A 16,590-nucleotide genomic window follows, 5' to 3' on the forward strand; every position below is an offset into this window, starting at 1 on the left:
CCGAGGAACAGCATTCATTACCTGAGATTCAGTTTCCATCTCAAGCACATCAGCACAACAAAACTTTAATAATCACAGGCTGAAAAGAAATTTAAATGATCATCAACAAGCTCTCCATTTAACCCAATCTTGATTAAATTCTCCCATGTAGATGTGGTGGTTCCCAGTTTTCGCATATGAATGAATTACAGGTTAAATTTCTCCCAGAATCTGTCAAAAGATTAACAGATCTTTTGAACAAACAGATTCTAATGACGCACTGAAAAAACTGTTCTGCGCATCACTAGCTGTGTGGGTTAATGTTCCTCAGCTTCATTACCTGGCTAGGATTTCCAAAAGGCAGTCTTCCAGTTAAATAGCTATAGTTCTCCCTTAATTACTGAGCGTGTATGTCTGTGTTTGTGCATATTCTGTCCAGGCATGTCAAAACTCAAACCATTCACCCAGGAGCTGCACAAACTGGCAGGTAATGTGAGGGGCCAGTCAAGAGAAACACAAACATGGAAACTCTAACAAGGAATTTTTGCCTTTATATAATCATGTCGTGGAAAATCTCAAAGCTCTGCATTCAGATCTGGTTCGTTGCATGATGCTCAGTCTTGAAAACCACTGTGTGAGAGTTACCTCAATGATGTAGAGGACAATATTCTTGTAGAAGCAGTACAGGATACACTTGGCTACTCGGTTGTAATTCCAGGCTCCGTGGACAAGCAGCAGATTCTTCAAGTATTTGAACTGTGTGGGAGGGAAGTGAAAGGACAAGATGAATGAATAGTTGAAGTCTGTGTACAGTACACTGTCTAATGGTTCCTCATAATCAGAGATCAGTGCTGGAACACTAAAGCAGTTACAGGAACTTCAAGATTAAAGCACGCAGTAGTCTTTTGTCATTCCCCAGCAGAGGGTTAAAGGACTGATGAGGCATTATGGTCAAAGCTCTCACTAAGACATTCCAGAAATTTCTAGCTCAAGATTGTAAGATCAAGCTTTGAGTTGCTGAAAATGGAGGAGTTCATATGGGGGTGTTGGTCTCCAAGGGCTCAGAATAATAGTTAAATGGCTTTATAATTATACCACCATTTAGTGCCTGTGGTGAACATAAAATTTCAGTGCAATGTCTGGCTGATAAGTGTGATTACACTGAAGCAAGTGCTTCATCTTAGTTGTCAGTAAAAGCACACAATCTACACTACACTACATCAGACAAAAGTAAAAGTTCTTAAAATGTCTCTGAACTGGAGTAGGAGATAGGAGGAGGACAATTAAACTTTCATTTTTGAGAAAAATATAATTTTGTTGATTTGACAGTCTGCTTGTCTTTCTCTAGCACAGCAGTATTCCATTGTGAATTGAAAGCACAGTAGCGGCTCCCAGTTTGTTTGACCCCGCCAATGGTCTTCTCAAACATCAGTTAACACTAACCTGAGCTGATGACAGATGGACAGCAGAGGTGCCTCAGCCCAAAGCTTCTTCAGTGCCCTCATGCTTCAACAGATAACTCTGAATTTTCAAGTTTCAAAATCTTAGAAACTAGCTCCCTAATAATCTACAACAGCAAGGAGCGCATCTGGTTCCCAAGAACATAAATATAAATCATGTATAGGAACAAAAAAAAAAATTGTTGCACAACTTCCCTGGATTGATTTCAGTTTGCAGTCTGCAAATTACAGTTAATGTACCGTTACGCCAATATGGAAAACACCACTGGAAGTCTGGAGGTGTAATTTAGTTTGATGCTGGGACACAACCTAAATGGATTATAAGAGGCCACCTGTCTTTAAAAGACACACATTTTCTACATGTCATTTGGATTGAAGGGGGCACTTAAGGCAAACCCAAGTCTCTTGAATGGTAATTGCATCCTACAGTACAGAGAGTGTACTGTGTTGTAGTCAGCTATTGGTTTCCATACTCTCAAACCCTGTGGCTATAATAGAAACATGATGTACTGAGTGGCATGCTGTGTAGAAACAGAGCTACGATACAGGTATCACATAATAATACAAAGTTTCAAACAAACTGGTTACTAGGACTTAAGTTGTGTTGGGAGTTGGGCGTCAGCAGATGCCTGTTTTACAGGTGTTACTACTTCACTGTATAAGCTAATGCCCTGCCAGACATAAGATCTTTTGTTGCTCAGAACAATGTGCTAAGCTATCACTAACATGTATTACACTTGAGAAGACAATGACAGGACTGACAGTTTGTGAAATGTGACTTTTAAAGGATAGATGTCTGTATCAGTGTATTGCAGGCTACATCTGCAGCTTCAAACCAAACATTCTTCAGTTAAAATCAGATTTAAATATTCCAACAGTGTTATTCTAATATTATAGATTTTATGAACATAGTTTATCTTAAATGTCAGTGTGTGAATATTTTTATTCCAACATAATAGATTACAATTAAATTTTCTCAGATTTCAATTTTACATTATTAGGTCTACAAGTCCTAAAGAGAGTGTTCTCTTCACGCAGTCTGAATATTATTGCCCATTAAACTGTGAGACTGTGCATTAGCATAATTTTCGCTGACCCTTTCTGACTGACTATGAATGCATTTTAATTCTAAAATAATAATTGGTAAAGTTTAAAATACTTATGTCTTCCATCTCCATCTAATGAGGAGACAACATACCTTAAGCAATACATACATTAATACCTGGGCAATAGAGTAGTCAGAGGAGTTTGCTGCCTGCAGACCCTCGTTGCCTGAAATTCCCACACCGACATGAGCTGTTTGGATCATTCCCACGTCGTTAGCACCATCACCAATGGCCAGCGTGATCACCTTTACCTGTTTCTTGACCATCTCCACCACCTCTGACTTCTGAAGAGGAGATACTCTGAAAAGGAGGCAATAACATAGGGAATATTACACAACATACATCTAATGAAATTCAGAATAGGTTTATGTTAACCAGAAAGTGAAATTAATGAGGTGAGGTCTGTCTTGGTAAAAGTGGCGCTTCAACAGTGAGTCATAAGAGTACATGGAGCAAAGGGTAGAGTAGATGTTAGATTGTACATATCACTCCCATATTGGCCAGGAAATTATATTTCCTACTTCCCCAGTATTGGGGTGTGAATACAATAATATTCATTCTGAAAAAGTCTTGAGATCAGCACTTGACAAAGCCCAAAGCTCTTCCTTAACTTTGGAGAATAGTAAGTTGAGGCATGCAACCAGTCATGCCAAGCTGTGTGAACACCCTAAAAATAAACATAGGGGGCCTAAGTGCCCTGAGCAGCTGGTCCCCGGATCGACTCCCGGTCTGGCCGGACCTTTACTGCGTGTCATTCCCCCTCTCTCTCTCCCTGTTTCCTGTCTCCTCTCCACTGTCCTGTCAAAATAAATGTGAAAAGCCCCCCAAAAAACTTACAAAAATATATAAATAAAAAATAAATAAATAAATAAATAAAAATAAATAAACATAGGGGCATGTTGTGCATAGTATTTCTCTAAGAAATACAAAAAACAGGTGCTGAAGTGGAAAAGGGTAAAAAAAAAAAAAAAACACTTGCAGAGACTGCATTTAATCCCCACTAACAGTGCTACTTGATCTGACTGAGTGTTACATTGTTTGAGTGAGGGAGGATGTTGTGGCACTTGTAACTCCTGGTGGTTGGATGAGGTGTAAGGGAGGTGAGATCTGGGTGACAGAGTGAACCTCTGAACCTCTGCACGTGTTATGCCGTCATGATTTTGTCCACTGTCAGGTGAAGGTGGCTTATGGTGCCATGTGTACAAGAGGAAGCACATCTTTGTCTTCAGTGCCTAGATAAAGTATCTACTACCCTTTCTTGTTTGTCTTTCAACATTTAATATATGTCCTTGTCCACGACACAGACTCACCATAAGTTAATACAATTTTATTACAATCAAATGCAAACCCTTGACTAGACACAGGTGGTTTCCATTTAACTCATTATGTGACCTGGCTGTACTAGTGATGATTTAGGACTGTCCTACCAAAGGAAACATGTATTTTCTGTAGAGCTGACAATGACAACGACTGAACTGTATTAACTGGGAACTACCACATAAAGACTACTTGTCATATTCTGGGAGATGAACTCCCCCGTCTACTGCTGTTTCTCCCTCCTCTCCGAGACCCTGTAAGACCTTTCTCAGCAGGTCCATTAAGCAGAGCCGATCATTACTTTGATGGCTGTGGCACATCTTTTCTTTTTCTTTTTCTTTTTCTAACTTTTCTTTTACAAGACTTCAAACTTGACTTTATACCCTCACTGACAGCAAAGCCTGCAGCCTCACACACAGGAGCTTCCTCTTTGTGCACTAAAATGGGGGGCAGTGTACAGTACAGACAGTCTCCAGAGATGATGTTGTAAACTGCATGTCTGTCTTTGGCTGTGAAACTGTTAATGTTTATCTTCTCCGTGGTTTAAGAGGCCTCATTCATCTCCTGGTGACTCTTAGTGCCTGCTGAGTGTGCACAGGGCAAAGGCAGGTAAAGGTGGGGGGCAAAAATAAATAAAAGTTTGATGTAATGCACTAAGTCATAGTGTGGCACCTGAAAGTTTGCTGTTATTCTGAAAACATGGTGCTGATTTCTGGCCCCAGACCTCGTCATGGTTGCTTGAATACTTAAGTACTTCCTATTATTTATGTGGCCTGGGCAAGTCAACATTGTACTTTCATAATGTTGAAAGTTCAAAACTATCACACTTTTTAAGCTATTGCCATAAAAACTCTTGTTGAAATTTGTGGCCAAGACATTATCCTCTATAGTTCAACCATAGAGCTTTAAATTTAATTTAAGTCCTTTTTGAAGCAAAAATGCAGAACATGACCCACTTTAGATCTAAGTTGTGAAGATTTGCTGCTTTTCTGTTTTATATCACTGTAAAATGAACATCTCTGGGTTTCAGGCTATTGGTCTAACAAAACAAGCAATCTGATTACATCAGTTTGGACTCTGGGGTTGTGTGATGGGCAATAATTTATTATTTGCAAACATTTTATGGACAAATCAAATAACAGATCGATCACTACTACTTGAATGTCTCACTCACTCTCTCTTTTCGTGTTTTTTTCCTCAAGATTTAGTAAACAAAGTCTTTGCAACAAGAACAGTGTTCCCATTCTTCCATTTTTTTATAAGTAGGATAACTGTCTCAGGTTTATTTTATTGTTTCAGCGGTAAATCTTACCTGCAGCATATGACAGCTTTACAGGAGAGGGCGAGGTCCAGGAAGTACTGTCGCACTCCAAACGTAAGGGCGTATTTGAGAGTCTTCCCGTCAATAATGAGCGCAAAGTCATTTTCCTTGTAGAGGGCATCTCCCAGCAGTCCACAGTGGTGGCTGAGTAGCTCCCTTGTTCCCTGAGCGATGGAAAACATTTCATGAATTTTAGTTCAATTAGTGTAATTAGTCATTAGAATTTCAAGCCTGTGGTGTTATAGTTGCTAGAGGAGATCTGCACTGATAATGTTAGTTATTTTAGCCCTGGTGGACTGGTTGTCAAAAATCTAGTGTGCAAGTTGATTATGATTAATTCAAGTCAGTTTGTAATCATTTTGCTTTAAGAGCATTTGTAAATTTGTTAACAGCTAAAATAATATTATACAATCATTATAATCATGTCATGTATTATCCTAGCAAAATGTATTAAGTTCACATAAACAACATAAGAGAGTTTAAGAGAATATTTCAAAAAAACATATGAAAATATATTTTGTGCTTCATTAGCAATGTTTCAATGGTTCATTACAAAATCATGACAGCAAATCAGTTTTTTTCTGGCATTTGGTCAACCCAAAGAAGTTTCTGTGTTAAGAAGTTTGAAATTTTTATTTTCCATTTTTGTTTTTGTACGAATTATTGTTCGTTCAAGTCTAAGAATGAAACACCATTTGTACAAGGGTTACATAAATTTCACTTTTTAAAAACTTTTTTCAAACTCTGTTTGTGTCACTACATTTTGCAGTGCAACACAAAGGACTCCACAATGCCATTCCTATTAGGAGGATACTGTTACCTCATAATACCAAAGTTCATTAATCTCTACTCAGAAAATCAGTGCTTTAGCTCCTAAATGTTCATCTGGTCTCCAAATAACATTAGTCTAAAACAGATTAGATGAATATGTCCATTCTTACTGCTAATCCCCAAATGCTGCAGAGCAGCTGCTCGTGATATTTTATATATTTATTATGTTTCCCATGCTTATTACTGTTAGACCTCAGCCACAGGGTGATAACACAGACGAGCTCAGTGAATGGATCACGTTTATTCATACAATATATACAGTACAGCTACAATGATGATTGATGATGAAATTCTATAAATATGAGACTGACAAGAGGATTTAGTGTCCTAGTATACAGTCATGTGGAGTGGATGGATGGAGTGGTGAGATCATCATTGTATTCATCACTCAGTCATCTTCTCCACAGATGGTGAGGCCATTAGGGAGATAAAAACTAATTTCTGTATGGAAACATTTTCTGTGGGATATGGTAGATGTACCACATATATATAAATATATATGTATATTTCCATTAAAAAAGTTATGGTAAAAATATTTTTAAAAGTCACCTGACCTCAAAAGTAAACAAAATATAAGAGAAGCACTTCCTGGAATAATATCTCTAATGGTGGTGTGGTTGTATTCAGCAAATGGTACAAATGGTGAAGAACGCCCATGAATAATTAATACAAGCCGACAGGGTAGAAAAGGATGGTTTCCCAACTTTAGAGCTTTCTACAAGGATATAATAAAGGAGAAACTGGATGTCAAGGGGTTAAATGACTATAGAATAGAGAAAGAGATACTTAAATGAGCATATACAATGCAGGATACCACACATAATGTGCCAAGCAGATGCTCAAACAGCTGTAATCATTAAAAGAAATGGTGGTCATTAACAGAACCGAGGGAGGGAGGGGCACGGCCTGGTGCCGAGGTCAGATATGTCAAAGCAGTAAGATTGTACCAGGGGGACCGTGCAACGTTCGCTTGGCATAACAAAACTTTGAAACCCCAGCTTAAAGGAAATATTTGGAGAAAGGGGCTTTACGTTTCACAAAGCGAGAGACTGAGAGTGAGAGACACGCACAGAAAGAGATGATGGATTAAGAGAGGAGAGAAACTGAGCAAGAGGATACAAGCAGAAAGCAGCTGCGAAGACTTAACCATCCCTGATGGGGTGTGTAAAACAGCACGAGATGGTGAGCGGCAGGCAAGCGAATGTGAGTGTGTATATATGTGTGTGTGTGTTGAGGTCAGAGTAGGTACAGGTTGTGATATCTATATTCAACCACAAACGGAAAATGAAAGTCTCTCCATCTCAGTTACCAGAGTGATTTTAGATGACATCTCAGTGTGAGTACGTCTGTGTGTGTGCTTTGTATAGGCTAGTATACCATATGCATGAGAAAGAATTCACTCTGTTTGGGGCACAATCTATTAATCACATACTGTGATAAGCCAAGTTTACCATTTCTTCAAGTAGAGCGGCCATTTCCCCCCTAATTTCCACTGAGGAATTTTAGCACTAATGCTACATGTCTCCTCCTAAAGCCTCTTTGTTATGGCTATAATGGCCAGTTTAGCCTATGTGACTAGCTAGTGTTTGGTTTTGGAATGGGTATGTGGCGTCCATTCAGAAATCCACAAGAGCTTCCCATAAAGACTGAGCTCCATTGTTGATATAGGCCTTGAGTGATATAGCCAACAGGACATGACACTCATGATGTGGAATCTGGACATTTGTATGGACGTAATGTCATCATCTGTCTTAGACTAGGAGGCACCCAAAAAGGGGATGTTCCACCTCAGTGAGATGTATAGACACATGCTTTTCCTTTACTTTTATGACCTCCATCTCTCTAAAAAACACACCTAAGCATTAAACCGTGTGCTTCACATGATATCTTTTCCAATCCAATTTTCCCCCCGGTATATTATTATATAAATTATACAGATTTAGCTTTATTAATCAAAATAGAGACAAATAACCTCTTTAATAGAAAAAAAAATAATAAGCTCCATTTGTCTGTGACTGTTCTTTGTAATGATTAATATTCTAATGCTCAATAAGTGCTGCTAGTTCTCTAAATGATTAAATACTCTGACTAGAAGACGAAGCTTTTCAAAATGACCTAATCCCACTTTAGAGACTGAGTTCCACTTTGGGAATTTTAGTTTGAGTAAGATTTAGTACAGGGGATGTGTAAAACTTTGTCCTCCCTTTGATAACCACTTCTAAACACAGAAAAGAGGGAAGACATGCTCCAATTACTCTCTTTCGCAGCACGAAAGCACTCAGAGTTACCAGTCCTGCTGCCTGGTCCTCTGTTCACTGTGCCTCCTCCGTCTTGGTGGAGAGATTTCTCCTTCCACATTTTAACAAACTGCCTTATGTAAGCATCTGCTCAACCACAGGAGAATGGGAGCTGACATTTCAAAGCGCCGGACCGTGTGCTTTATGAATGCACCAACCCCAAATTTCTACCTCTGCTCTATTTATCACGCTTAACGACTGGCTGACAGAGTGAAGGCCGTCCATCATCACCCCCAAACACTCCCCTGCTGCTTTCCCCTCCTTTATCCACTTCTTCTCACTATCCCCCCCCCCTCCTTGTCCAACAAAGTAAACCCAGTCGAGTTTCTCCTCCATCTGCAGCTCTCCTCTGCTTAGTTTTCTGCTGATGGAAGTGCGGGGACTTGCCCTTTTCAATCTCAGAAACAACAGACAAGGCTCTCCTGCCGGGGGGTCAACAGACTTCTCTGCTGGATGTCTTAAAGATGTTGATGGCAGATTTGGGATGTGTGGTGGCCGTGTGTGTGGAGGACTCCCTGTGGCCTTATCCCCTCAGTTTCAAGACAGGGATTGGTTGAGGAGATGAGAGGATTATTATAGTACAAGGATGTCCTCACTTCCCATTTCTATCTTCAGGGTTGGTAAAAAAAAACATTTGAAAAGCTTTCTTAATACAGTTCTAGGTGGACAGAAATGTCCATGCACACAAACTGAATATAATGGTTGCCAGAATTGTTCATCAATTCAGTATAATGTTCTCTATTCTGATTAAAATCTGTAATCTCTCATTAGAATAAATCATTAAATCATAAAATCACATGAATCATCATCAAGAACTGTTTGTGAAAATTGTTTTGCTTAAATGTATGAAGTTATTATTAGCCTTCCTGACCTCTGACAATGACAAATTTTTGCCATAAAAGTAGCATACTGTACACTGTAGCTGTAGCTGAATCTGAAGGATGTACGTATGTATCAGCCTATTCACACTTAGGTTACTTCTAGCATTCTAAAGGAGAAATTACATTAAGATTCAGATTTATACACTGACTGAATGGAACAAAAGGTCTTAGTAAAATAATGGTGAGCTTTATGTGCTTTGGTTAGGTTATTAGTTCTTTGTGTAAGAAAATCTGATCAATTAAAAGGCAGAATTCTAAATACTCACATCAAGAGTGTCTTCATTGATCACAAGCATTCCCATGTTCTTGGTCAGTAGCTTGCAGGAATGTCCTACATTAAAAAAAAGAGAAAAACAGAAGTTGAAACACCATGTTTTAAAGAGCAACTTTATTACACTTGAAAAGACTGGAAGTTAAGCATGTGGTCATACAGAGAATATTTAAAACATCTACACTACTAAAAAAACAATCATCTAAATAAGGGATACTACAGGATGCGGCAATACAGTTTAAGGGATACCAATTAAAATGTTACAACTCAGAGCCGGTGTCTCGGGACATGACTAATGAGTTTGGTTTACAAGGGTTTGTCAGTTTCCTGTTTTAATGGGCAGTTACAACTCTGAGTTACCCAACATGGCTCTCTGGGGAGCGTTCCCCTCAGCTCTTGGCCGGGACAGATGCTCAGGGTCACCAGCAAGGTGGTAGAGCAAGCCTCCCACTGGGGAAAACAAAAATGTTTCTCGAACCAAGACTGAAGCCTTCAGTTTCGTACCGCGGCTGTATGAAAGAGCTGCCATCTGTGGCATAACCACATGAATATTTGTGGGTTCCAACACTTTGCTTCTGTCTGGAAAGAGATTTTCGTTTCTTTAAGGCGGTTACCACAAAGCCCATGTTTTGTGAATACATGGGTGGCATTTTCTGTGAGTGAAACTGAGATAAGATTATGCACAAAACACACAAAAACGAAACTGTGCACACACAGTTCACACACATGGGAGGGGGGCTTGCATGAGGAAATGAGTAGGTTTCACCCCCAGAGTCAAAACCAAACAGGATTGGGGTCTGGGGTCTGGCAGATTGTTTTCTTAACTGCAAAGGTGCAAACGTCCAAAAATTTGCCAATGTGTGGAAAATGTCTCCCCATCTCAACACTGTCTCTACCCCCTTCCCCTTGTCAATTCCTGCCACAGCCCTTCCGCTTAATGTGTTTACCTTAAGCTCATTTGACTGCAGCCAAACTGCTTTTTTTTTATTATTTCAGCACAGAAAGTTGAATTCCTGGCCTTTCTCCATCTCAGGCGGAACTAAACACTGCCCCCACAGGGATTGAGGAATGTGTAACAGCGACACTCACGTCACAGTTATCTAGGATGTTGCCTCGGGAGCAACAATTACAGATACAAATTTTAGCCACAGAAGGCACTTTAAATGGATAACACATTGTGGCTAGGATTTTGTGAGGCAGGAGTAACGGGAACCTGAAATTAATGGTCAAACTCTCTGCTTTAAGGGGATGATACCAAAATTAACACAGCACTATTTGTGTGTGCTCCTCATCTTTGATACCTCCAGTAAAGTGAGCAGTGTTTCCAAACAAGCTGACCAGTAGGCACTGTCCTTTCATTGAATTCTGGCTCATACCTCTGTCCTAAGCATTACGTACGTACAACTCCCCTCAACAAACAGCTCACAGCACTGGGAGCGTGTCCCAGAGTAAACATTGCTCTTTCCTCGGGCAGCCAGACACACGGTGTCAGAGTGGGTACTGTACATTATGTCATGATAGTTCAGGATTAGAAACCCACTGAAACAACAAAACAGTCCTTCACAGTTTCAGATCAAACCAACCTCCCATGCTTCAGTATCATAAATATGTGAAAATAAGTAAACTCAGCTGCATTTATGCCCCACATTTTGTGCCAAGTAAGGCGTTTGGGTGGTTTCAGGCCACCTTGAAATGCAGAAAACCTAAATGTATTGAGATGAATTCACCAGTCCAATGTGTCAAAAGGTGAACCATTAACCCTGGCAATGGAGATCGTCTTTCAGTGAGGAAAATAGTAAAAAACAAAGTCAATATTGAACCGAAATTTTACAGAGCGACTCAGTCAAACGGTGGACCTGTAAAAATACTTCCAGTGAGCCTGTGCTTCTGCAGAGCCTCCTCACATCTGGGCACAGTGGGCACAAAGGGCTGATTCAGTCAGGCCGCAGTGGTAGGTAGAGCCACAAACGGAGGTACTTTTCATATCTATTTTTCTGAACACTGTGTTACCAAGTTGGCTATATTCAAGGTTGATCCATTTCTGGTAATTAGCCACATCTAAGAACAGTAATACCAGGGCCGTTTATGGAAGAGGACTATAAACTGAGCCAGAGTTAGTCATTCACCTCTCTGATAACATCTGCAAAGCTAAAACCTCTAGGGAAGCCAAATACGTGAGAGGTGCCTGCTTGTGTACATATGCGTGTTATTTATTTCATGTCAGTGCAGTGTGCTCATACATCATCTTCATCGACAGATGCTTTTGCTGGATTTGTGTGACAAGAAAAGCATTCAGCTTGTCAGTAGTTTGTCTTGCTGGGTGAAGAATGACTGCAGGACTGACTGGAGTACCTGTAAGAGGCTGGAGTACAATTTATCACAGCACAGATCAGGTTCACCAGTGACTTTCCATTTAGTGTGAAACCAAGTGTACACGCACCACTCAAATATGTCATTATGCACAAAGTTTAGTGGGAAACTGTGGGTGCAAATGAACTTGTGCTGTATGTGTTACTTCTTGTATAATATTTTTTGTGGCTCTAGACAACTATTTATGGTTATCTTGTTATCCACTGTGTGATCTGTCCACTGTTCTGTTCAAGCACAATGAGCAACAGGGAGGCAAAGTGTGTTAAAACTGACTGCACTTAAAGTGGAGGATGTGCAGATTCAACAAACTGAAAACAAACCAACAGTGTGGTGACTTTGGATCTCTATATGGAGGGGAGCATATTAAAAGCTAATTTTCCTGTACAGGTTGTTTAAGAATTGTGCCATTGTTGGTATTACTGCTGATAATTCTGGTGACAAAACAGCATGACATCAGATCAGCAAGTAAAGCATGAAGTTCAAAGACCGTACAGTCATCCTGCTGTTCCTGCTCACCAATATTGATGGCTGTTTCTTGTTTGTCCCCAGTCAGGATCCAGATCTTGATGTCAGCTTTCATCAGTGTCTCTATGGTTTCAGGCACCTTATCCTGGAGCTTGTCCTCAATCGCTGTGGCCCCCAGGAGCTGCAGGTTCTACATCAGGGAAAAAGTCAGTAAAAGAGTCAGTAAGTAGTGATCATAACAGAGGAAGGTCTTTATAACATCATGTGTCAGAGAAACATGTAAGCCGGGATTGTGTCACTCACTTGGTCATGTTTTTCCCCTCATCAGCTGCTCTTGTTTATCACCCAGAGAAATCACCACAGACTTAAGGGGTTTTGGATCAGTTACTGTGCCCCTGTCTGTGTGTGTGTGTGTGTGTGTGTGTGCGCATCTGTGGACACAATCTCTCCCACATAAGCACACCCACAAAATACTGTTGGTGTTTTTCCCAGGAAACTTGGTGGTTCTTTGGGGCTGGTTGTGGGCTCATACTGGCCCCATCCCGGGGCCAAAGATTTGACAAGACCCAGGGGTAGAGGAGAGACAGGAGCCAGCAGCAGAGGAAAAGCAGGGGAAGCTCTTTAAGTTGTGACCTGAGCCCTGCTGCCTGAACGTCTGTAGCTCTGTCCTCTCTAATCACTGGGAACCGCACAGCACAGAAAACTGTGCCTGGGGAAGAACATGACTATCTGATAAGCCCTCATTTGCCATTTTGGTTGTGAATTGCTTTATTGTTCCTGTTGTTGTTAAAGGCACTTTTTGTGGATTATGATACAAGAACCTCTTGGATCAGGATTTCAACCCCCAGGCTAGGGTGGAACGATAACATCAATGACTGGCAAATGGTTGGTGTTGGTAGGTTAATCATAATTTGAAGGGTTGAACTTGCAGCTCAGTGTCCATGTAGTACTAAGAGAGTGGCTCCTACAACTTGCTTTGCATGTGCATACTCAAGAACAAAGATATATGATGACACTGTAGAGAATACAATTACACCAACTGACAATGTCTAAGCACACTAAAGTAAAAGTAATGGAAATAATCAATAATTTTTGAAAACAATAATCAAGCATTAAACATAAAACAAAGGAATTAAGTTAAATCTTTACTCATTAATTAAATCCTATGAAGTCTGCATAATCTGGAATTTATCACATTTTAATATTTTCTTATTAGGAGTCATACCTCACACTGTTTGAGAGATGATGAGAAGGACTTTAGATGAACAGCTCCATCTTTTATGTTTCACTGCAACTCCATTGTGCCCTCATGTGGTGTGACTGTGTGCATTTTTAAGTACGAGTTGCCCTGAGGAGCAATGAGCCCCAGATCCTGGCAGCATCAGTGCCACACTCTGCCCATTAAGCAATGCACATTACATTTTCCTCTCTGAGAGCTTTTATGTTTATTTCATGATTGATTGCCTCCATTTGTTTTGGGCAGCCGGGAGCAGCCATGAAGAACATGCCAAGTGGTTGATTTACGACTGTGGCTTCCTGTGTTTGACTAGTGCTTCCACATAGACCCACCTCACAGAAAAGCAAACCTACCTGCTGGTCAAACCTCACACAAATACGCATACATAATTGTGAACTTTTTCAGGTTTCCAGGTGTGATTACGATACAATGTTAGTTACAAAGAGGCCTTCAGTTCAACCTTAGTTTGGTGCACAGAAGACCATAACATATACAGTTGCTATTGTGTGTCAAGAAGAGGCAGCACACAGCCACATAAATGAAAAGTGTACTGTATGTACCCGGCCTATAAATATATTACAGTATTTCACTTAACAAACCTTCTCTATCAGTTCATAGCTCTCCTCAAGTTTGAGGGCTCTGTTCTGCAGGGAGGTGCAGGCTCTGTGGTGGATCTCCTGCCACTGCTGATAGGACGACTCACTGATGTCTGACACAGCAAAGCACAGGGTGCGCAGTCCTGGACATGGAAAACAGCATTGAAACACTTGGGTCAAATGTCATGACTTCTTAAAATTTTCCATTTCAAAACATTGATTTTTGACAGGGGTGAGCTCTGAGCATGCCAGTCAGACAGATCTGTACATTGTAACTGTTGTTGATGTCCTCATTGTGTAGTTGATGAATGCTACTACATAAAAACTTTTATTATTTCTTCATCTTTTCTATTCATATACAAATCCCGACTTCCTGATTTCTTTCCTTTTGACAGAAATGGATGGGTGGTTGTCATGCAAAACACAACACAGCATGGATGTTACCTAACTACTACTTCTGTAATTTCTCAGTGAATGTGTACTGTATTATATTGTGGATGTTTGTTATGTTGTATGTATATTTATGTTAAAGAATATGCCATTTATTCTAGTATTGAGCATTTTCCCTGTCAGATAAAATACAAACAGCAAGATAAAAGGAAACCATAATAGGAGATCATTTTATTTCTTTCACCAACAGCCAACATAGTAACTTACCTGATACTATGCTAATGCAGCAAATGCATGCAACCCATATAGGCAATTATTTTACAAATGTCTAGATGAGCAAATACAAACTCTGACACTGCTGGATTTAAGTAACATGCTGATAAAGTTTGTGCACTTTATCAGAAATTGTATTTGTAGTGCATGTTAATATAAATCTGTTACACATCCAAATATCTGGTTAGCAAGATTCTTTGTTCAATGCAATAAAATAGATCAATACCATCTGACAAATAAACGGTAAGTCACTGTTACTCTTCTTGTATGAAAGCTGACGGAAGTTATAATATATTATTCAGGCGTCTCCAAATTACTGTGACTGAGGATCTTCACAATCTGTCCTGAATACTATATTTAGCCTACATCAAATATTCCCAATGACATCATTTTGCATGTATCTCACAAGGGGGCAGTATGGACGCAGAACAAAAAGGAGGGTCTCTGATGCAGTTTCTTTCAGCTCCACTGCCTCTGGTTATTATTCCTTCAGCTTACTCATATTTGGACTGACTGTTCATTAAATAATGGCATTCAGTTTAAGTTCTTAGAGAAACAAAGCTACTACTTCTGCTGCAACTGACAATCAAATGGTATTGATGACCACAAAAAAGCACATATTAGAAGCATTCTAAAAGATGTTTTACTTTTGGCAGACAGGGGGTGCTGTTAGTCCACTCACCCTCAGTGGCAAACTGTTCCAGGTGCTTCAACGTGATCTCTTTGTACCTAGAGCTGTCTGCCAGACGGTCATAGATCACTGTGTCCTGAGGGGAAACAAATACTCATTGGTTACCGACAACCAGAGAGGAAATAAAGGAACCTGCTGGACATGGACTACTTGGCAAATGGGTGTCTCAGGTTGGATGAAGCCCTTGTGCGCTGCAATTTGTGCTTCCGCACAGACTTGCCCAATCACCCTCAAGCTACTTGTCCTGAAATAATCACAGACTTAAAAGCAGATCCAGGGGACTAAATGAATACATAAAAAATGTATCTGAATCGGATAAATCACTCTGTGACTAATGTGTTCTAATAACACACCTGCTAATTACATTTCGGCCTTTTGGAAAATCTCCTTATTGATATTATCATGAAATTAATAATGTGTGAAACTACAATAAAACACAAGCAGCTTAGATAAAACATAAGCCTTAAACCTTCAAAGTGAAAACACAGAAAATTAGGAAAATGATAACATTTGTTTGGTCTTTATAACCTACCTACACAATTAGTAAATTAAAGACATTGAATGATAACTCTCATTGTGTAAAATGTTACTAATCTTACCCTCATACCAATCCCTTCAAATTACTTCCCTAATCTTTAACGCTGGACCAAAGAACATTATTTTCTTTTGAATGCAGGGTGTTGCGTCCACCAACTGTGGATTGAGTGTAGTCAGGTAGTTTGTAGCGGCTGAGTGACTTCCTGTGAACCATAATGATTGTGTATGCATTATTTTATAGAGATACCCATGTGTGAAATATGGTGTTCTTGCTTCATGCTGCTGCTCATTGAAAAGATTTCCTGACAAGACAGCGAGAGGCAATAAGGGGAGGAGAGCATTCGGCGCTTGTGTGTGTGTGTGTGGTGATGATGATGATGGGCTGTCATGCGTTGCCATGGAGAGAGACAGACACTCACAGCTCCTTTGCAGTAGAGGCGGATCTTCCCAGATGGGGTCCGCATGATGACTGACATCCTCTTCCTCGCGCTAAGAGAGAAAAAGGAAAAAGAGAGTCAGAGAGAGAGAGGAAGAAGAGGGAGGGGTAAAGACAGAAAGCAAGTGAGAG

At 40.1% G+C, this 16,590-nt stretch overlaps 1 protein-coding gene across 3 annotated transcripts in view; it reads right to left on the minus strand.

Annotated features, from left to right (window-relative positions):
- LOC108895351 (phospholipid-transporting ATPase IA) overlaps positions 1-16,590 on the minus strand; it is a 103,587-nt gene that overhangs the window by 30,426 nt on the left and 56,571 nt on the right. For all 3 annotated transcript variants that reach the window (XM_018694115.2, XM_018694114.2, XM_018694118.2), the window contains 8 exons: positions 16,442-16,511; positions 15,477-15,561; positions 14,135-14,274; positions 12,350-12,488; positions 9,459-9,523; positions 5,175-5,347; positions 2,662-2,845; positions 625-735 (listed from right to left, as the gene is read on the minus strand). In XM_018694115.2, coding sequence (XP_018549631.1) covers positions 625-735; positions 2,662-2,845; positions 5,175-5,347; positions 9,459-9,523; positions 12,350-12,488; positions 14,135-14,274; positions 15,477-15,561; positions 16,442-16,511 — 967 coding nt within the window. The remainder of the gene's footprint in view (positions 1-624; positions 736-2,661; positions 2,846-5,174; positions 5,348-9,458; positions 9,524-12,349; positions 12,489-14,134; positions 14,275-15,476; positions 15,562-16,441; positions 16,512-16,590) is intronic.

The sequence above is a fragment of the Lates calcarifer genome, linkage group LG8 (assembly GCF_001640805.2).
Source record: "Lates calcarifer isolate ASB-BC8 linkage group LG8, TLL_Latcal_v3, whole genome shotgun sequence".
Classification (NCBI taxonomy): domain Eukaryota; kingdom Metazoa; phylum Chordata; class Actinopteri; family Centropomidae; genus Lates; species Lates calcarifer.